At 57.5% G+C, this 6,442-nt stretch overlaps 1 protein-coding gene across 1 annotated transcript in view; it reads right to left on the bottom strand.

The window, feature by feature from the left end:
- Positions 1 to 1,073: 1,073 nt before the first annotated feature.
- The window catches only part of RGS9 (regulator of G protein signaling 9), a 69,239-nt gene continuing 63,870 nt past the window's right edge, over positions 1,074 to 6,442 (bottom strand). The window contains exons 18-19 of the mRNA XM_044247579.1: positions 3,120 to 3,598; positions 1,074 to 1,507 (exon numbers count right to left, since the gene is read on the bottom strand). Of these exons, the coding sequence (XP_044103514.1) occupies positions 1,357 to 1,507; positions 3,120 to 3,598 (630 nt within the window). The 3' untranslated portion in view covers positions 1,074 to 1,356. The remainder of the gene's footprint in view (positions 1,508 to 3,119; positions 3,599 to 6,442) is intronic.

Raw genomic sequence — 6,442 nt, 5'->3', positions numbered from 1 at the left:
TCGGATAACACATCAGGGCTTTGAGCAGAAACCAGAGACAAGAAGCACGTGGCCAGCAGCACCGGACGTCACCTGTAACCTCTGTTCTCAGCAAGGCCACTTCATGTGCTGGGCAAGATCACCTTCTCTAGTGACGGGGTAGGACACTCACCCGCGCTCCGTGAATTCTCAGCCGCAACCCTGCCCTCTACCCCTGGATGCCAGTAGCATTTCTTGCACCCAAAAACGTCTCCAGATCCTCCTCAGTGTCCGCTAGAGGCAACGCCGTCCCTGGTTGGGAACCACCGCTCTAGACGAATTCCAGGAGGCAAGGAGTCTTACCCACAGCTGCATGCCCAGGACCTAGCATGGTGCCTGGCACAGTTAATACTTGTTGAGTAAACAACCGGGAGAAAAGGGTGGGGCACCACCTCCAGGGTGCCTACTAGATTGCGTGCATCGGATAGGAACATGCGTGCTCAGATCTCCTGCTGCGGGGAGCATATGGACAGATGGCCACCCGTGTGTCCTTGCCAGGGCCAGGCTTCCCCCAAGGTGTCACCAGCCAGCGACCTTGCATGTGGAAGTCTTAAGGCAGAACCTTCCTGCCAGACAGAGGACACCTCCAATGGGGACTTTGCCTCAGGGACACCCCAGCAGCGTGGCTAAGACTTTCTGGGAGCTGCATTGCCATCTGAGACTCTCCCTGCCTGCTTCCCCAGAGGCCAGCCCCGCACGTGCTCTGAAGGTCCTCACCCCCTTCTCCAGCTTCCGTTCCTCATGCATCACAGGTGTTTCCCCCAATCCATCCCCATCTAATCCCATCTTGTCTCTACTTCTTGGTGGATCTGAAACAACACACCTGGCATTCTAGAAAGATGCCTTTCCCCGGCACCCCCTTTCCTGAATGGTGTCCCCCTCTAGGGAGCTCCGCTGATAAGTGTCAAGCACAAACCCATGCAGACAGGGAAGGAGTTTTTGACAGTGAATGTCCCTTTGTCCCTAAAACCAAAGCAGAAATGAGTTTAACACATTAACTCATAAGTAGTAGCTCCTAACTAACTAATAAAACCAGACACACACTAACACTCCCATCCAAGAGACCCTTAGAAGTTAACCTTTTATCGGTTTTAAGGCAGCAAGTCAAGTCCTCTGATCCACGTGCCTTTCTTCTGCCCAAGGGAGGAAAGGTCAGGAAGAAGGGTAGGAATTGGCCATCGGGACCCCAGCCAGCGCACACGTCCCCATAACCCCACCCATCTTGTCTCTCCGGCCCCCAAATGTGATCGCAATGCACTTCGGTTCGAGGGCAAGCGTGCCCCTGGTCCCATCTGGCGGGGTCTGCCGGGAGCGTCTTCTTGGTCCGGGGCCCCTGGCTCAGCTGGCTTTCCCCTGGGCCAGGCTCTCCCAGGGGCAGATGACCTCCTTCTCTATGGCCTGGTCACCCGAGTCTCCTGTCCCGCCGTCCTCCGGTTCCATCAGGCAGGCTCCGCTCCGCGCGGGCACGTCCACTTTGATCTGGAAAAAGCTTCAGGCACAGAAAGAAAGCAAGTGCATAGGGAGAGGAAGGACACCAAGTCCTCGCTTCGCTCACATCCCCGGAGAAGGGTGACACGCAGGTGTATTTGCCAAAAGCTTTGGGTGCAGCAAATGGCTCAAGGGATCTCATTTAGTGGCAGAGGCAAGGGACTCCTATTTTCCTGCTGAATTAAAGCTGAGTCAAAAGATGCTTTAGCGTCTTTTTTGAGGGCCTTGAATTCTTGTGGTTTGGGGGAGTACAGGAGGTCTCAGGAGGGCATCCCTGCACAGAATCCTCAGTCTAGCTAGACTGCGGGTGACACCTGACCAAAAAGCCTCTTAAAAGCCCCAAGTCCGTGTGTGTGGCGTGGCAGTGGCCACAAAGCTAGGACATTCCCCGAGCAGGGTTAGTTGGGAAGAATCGATAGACGGGCTCACCCTCAATCCTCACCCGCCTCCCACCTGCCCGGACTGACGGACCAGCAGAGGGCCAACCACCTCTGCCTCCTGCGGTCCCCCACGCACACTTGGAGGCAGAGGTCGGGGACACAACCGAGACCTCTGCGGGGAGCTTTCCTTTCCCACGCCAGGCGAGGCCCAACACAGGTGCAGGTTGCTTGGTGCAGGGATACCCCTGACCATCTCCCCAAAACCAAATAAAGGTGGGGGCTCATTCTCAGTTTTGCCTGGTCTGTAACCTTCCTTTCTGTCCCTGGTCCGGGAGCTATCGGGCACCCCCTCAGAGAGTTCTGCGCTCCCAAAAGGTGCCTTAGCACACGTGGGGTTCTCGGAGATCAGGAGATCTTGGAAATGGAGTAGAGAGGGGTCACCTCTCTGAAGAGACTGGGCACAGCGGTTTTCACAGAAGCAACCGCGGAAGCAGGGATCCCTGCCCACCCCTCTGGGAGCCTGCCGGGGGATGCAGGGGCGGGGGTGGCGAGGCGAGGGCACCTCAGACAGGGAGGGGACTCAAGTCCCCACCCCCTGTGGTTCCCACAGCCGCCACTGACCCTTCCTGCCCTTTAAAGGTGCGATGGGTTTGTTCGATTAACGTTCAGGTGGTGGGGCAGGGTGTGGGCCGCCCGGAAGGGGGAACAAGATGGAAAGGAAAGACACCTGTTCCTTTTCTTTCCCAGGAAGCAGGGAAGGTAACACTGAGCTTCTGGAAACTGTCCAGCGGGCAAACAGCCTGCTCTCATGTCTGCTAGCCTAGCAGCCTCGTTACTCAACCCACCAGCCCCCAGTTCAGACCATGGTCAAGCCCCAGCGCCCCAGCACCCGCCACAGACATACATGCACACTCACGTGCCCACCAACAGATATGCACACACACACGTGCTCACACAGGCAAATGTGGAAACGTGCATGCATACACAGAGACCTGTGGACACTTACACACAGGCAAGTGTGCACATAGACACGCGGGCATATGTGCACCCGTGCACGCTCACACAAATGTGCAAATGTGCACACATCCAGATGTGTGCACACCCCCAATGTGCGTGCTCACACACAAATGTGCGTGCGCACACCGTCACAGACGTGCACACATGCATACATAGAAACATATTTGCACGCTCACACACGCACACACACGCAGCGTGATCCCTTCTGGTGCTTACTTCGCTACTCTCCTGGATTTCAGCCGAGGCAGCTGCTGGCCCACATCCCCCAGGGGCTGCACCTTCCCGTGGGACACAGGGGGGCACTTGGGAGAGAGCCTTGCAAAGACGGGGGAGGCTAGACAGCCCCGTCTCAGAAACCTGCTGAAGGACAGAGCCACTCGGGCCTTGGGCGGGGCCTTGGGCTGGGGCCGGGGCCAGGGGTTCTCGGCGGCACAGGCCTCCCTCATGTCAGTGTCGGAGGGCCCCGGGCAGGCACTGGATCCGCTGGCCTCGCCCTTCTGCTCAGAGCTCTCCAAGGCCACCCTAATGGGTGAGGGGCAGATGGCGCTGCTGGGCCTCCTGATGAAGCGGCTGGGTGAGGGGAAGGGCCTCCTGGGGGAGCGGCAGGATGGGGAGAAGGGACTGGAAGGAGAGGGGGGCACGCAGGTCCCGGTGTACACGGCCAGGTGAGGGCTGGGAGCAGTGTGCGGGCCCGGCTGCAGGGAAGGAGAGAGAGAGCTCAGAGTGAGTGGTGTTGGCTGATGGACGGGGCCCTCTGCTAACTTAGCCCCTGGGTGCCCTGAGCACAGCCCGCTGTGTCTGCTCACTGGGGAGCTGGGTAGGGCGCCCAAAGCCACCTGGTACATTGGCACAGCCCCACACAGGGCTTCTGCCAAGGGGCCGGCCCTTCCCGAGCACTGGCCTAGAGCTGGGCAGTCACATCCCATGTTGGTCTTCCTCTGCACCTGGGGTGCTGGGATCGGCCCAGGCTGGGATTTCCAATCGCCCCTCAACTCCCGTCCCCCAGAGAATGACATGTCTAGTACCCAGCACACGCTGGGTCATTCCGCCTCTACCCTGGTACCCAGCCTGAGGACTGGAGACATCTAGACATGGGCAACAGAGCATGGCAGTGAGACCAGAAGGCCCTCGTGTGCCCTGCTGACTCTGCCAGGCCTGAGATCACCCTCCTGGTCCTGAGCCCCGGCCCATGTCCCACCGGCCGTCCTTTGGGGAGATCTGGCACAGCCTGTGCCTCCTGCAACACTGCAGGGTAGCCAGGAAAAAAGTCCGATGTGGAGCCTGGACATGTCAGAGAAGGGGAGACTCTCAGCTTCCCTGGGCCCCCGCGGCCCTGGAGTCAAGGAGCAAGGGGACAGGAGTGCCAGACCAGGCAGTTTCCGGCAAAGACACTCAAGGGAGCTTTGAGCTGACAAAGTTAGAAATGGGATTTTCAGGGAGGCTGTCTGCTGTCCCCTCTCTTTCCTCCACAGATGGGCCTCCAACGGCCCATTGGCCCAGTTGGCCAGGCCCCCTCCTGAAAGCCGGCTGTGGCCTCACCCCACACTGAAGCCCAGCTAGAGGGTGTGCGGTTCTGATGGGGAAGGGGGACCCTCCCCCGTGTTGGGCCAACACGGCCCCTGACTTCAATGAACAGCGAACACTCTTGGAAACTGGCATGGCCACCCAGACGGCCAGTGTAGAGAAGCCCCCCTGCCCGAGGGGCCGGGGCACTGCCTTGGGGCCACAAGAGGGCAGCTTCGGGCACTGAGCTGGAGGCTGCTGGCTTCCTTGGGATGTGGCCTGATTTCCAGGTCATCCGAGTGAGCAGATCCCAACCTGAAGAGGAAAGGGCAGGCACAGCCAAGGACAGCTTTTGGAGGAAAAGAAGGGCCAGGAGGCCACAGAAGGCTTTCCCACAGGGGCTCCGTTCTCCTCCACCAGCTCCCCGAAGCCCCAGCTCCATTCCATTCTGAAACAGCAGCTGGGGGTCACTGATTCTGTTCCTATGCTCCAACACCCACAGGCAACAAACCAGAGCCAAGGCCCAGACCTGGGGTCCCTGGGCAGACAGAGTCATTGTAAATGGCATTGTTCATATGCAGTGAGAACTGGCAAATACGAGGTTCTGGGCTGAGCCCTTTCCATGGTTCATTTGCACTTACTTCCGGGGCCACTCGGTGAGATGCCCAAGTCTCATTATGCCCATTTTACAGATAAGAAAACTAATGCTTCGAAAAGCAAGCCCCAAGGACAGGCCACTGGCGACGGTGGGGCGGCCTTGGAAACCAGGCTTGTGGGCTGTGGAGTTCACGGTGTAGTTCACAGCGAGCTGCACCTCAAGGGGGGGCCTGCTTATCAGCCCACCTCAGGATCACCCCGGGGGTCTGCTGCAAGCGCAGATCCCAGCCCCAGCCAGATCCACCAAAGGAGACTCTCCATGGGTGTCACTGAGGGAAAGCATCTACCAGACACCCGAGGTCACGCTTTTGTTATCATGCCCAGTGGGTTTGAGGAGCCCTGCACTGTGCTTCCAACACTGTCCTTCTATGGGGACAAGGGTCTCCACTTGAGACACAGTCTGCAGACAAGAACGTCCAACTCCTGGTTTCAGCTCAGGTCATGATCTCAGGGTCCTGGGATCGAGACCTGCATTGGGCTCTCTGCACTGCGGAAAGCCTGCTTCTCCCTCTCCCTCTGCCCCTCCCCCTACTCACATGCTCTCTCTCTAAAGTAAGTAAATAAGTAAAATATTTTGTGAAAAAAAGAACCACAAAGGGGAAAGCCTGCTCTAATGAAGGGTTCAGGAGGCAAGAGTTAGGGGAAAAGAGTATGACCCTATGACTTATCAAGCATCTACTATGTGCGAGGTAATCTATGTACCTGTCACTCCCCCATTTTAGAGAACAGATGTTTGAGGCCCAGAAGGGTTCATCGCCCTCCCGAGGCTCCCACAGCCACCGGGGACGGTGGCAGGTGGACAGCTACATGGTCCCTACATTCTGGCCCTGTCTGCCAGCGTGGGTGTGAGCTGTAAATGTCACATGACAGCCCCACGCCCTGGCCAGGCCACATGCTGTGACAGGTGACATCAACAAAGGATCATCTGAGCGAGGCCGACTTCATCACATGAACTTCAGATCTGAGTCTAGGGGCCAGAGACAGACGACAGAGAGGTTGGAAGCACGACAGGAATTCAATGAAGGAGAAGTTCTCCGTTATTGGCCTGGAAAATGGAAGAGGGAAACCCGGAGAGGGGTTGGGGCAGCTTCTAGGAGCTGAGTACAGCCGTCAGCTAACAGTCAGCAAAAACAAAAAGAAAAAAAACCCACCCCAAAACTGGGTCCTTCAATCCTATAATGAGACACTGAAATTTCACCAACCATCTTAATGAACTTGGAACAGGCTCTACCCAAGAGCCCTGGACAGGAACACAGGAGCCTGGTGTGATGGTGGGTGTGAGACCATGAGCAGAGGACCCAGCCCACCTCACTTGGCCAACTGTAAGCCTATAAACGGTGGTGCCCATGTGACTTTGTTACACAGCAATGGACAATTAA

Source organism: Neovison vison, chromosome 5 (genome assembly GCF_020171115.1).
Source record: "Neovison vison isolate M4711 chromosome 5, ASM_NN_V1, whole genome shotgun sequence".
Lineage (NCBI taxonomy): Eukaryota > Metazoa > Chordata > Mammalia > Carnivora > Mustelidae > Neogale > Neogale vison.
This window is presented reverse-complemented; position numbering and strand designations above follow the sequence as displayed.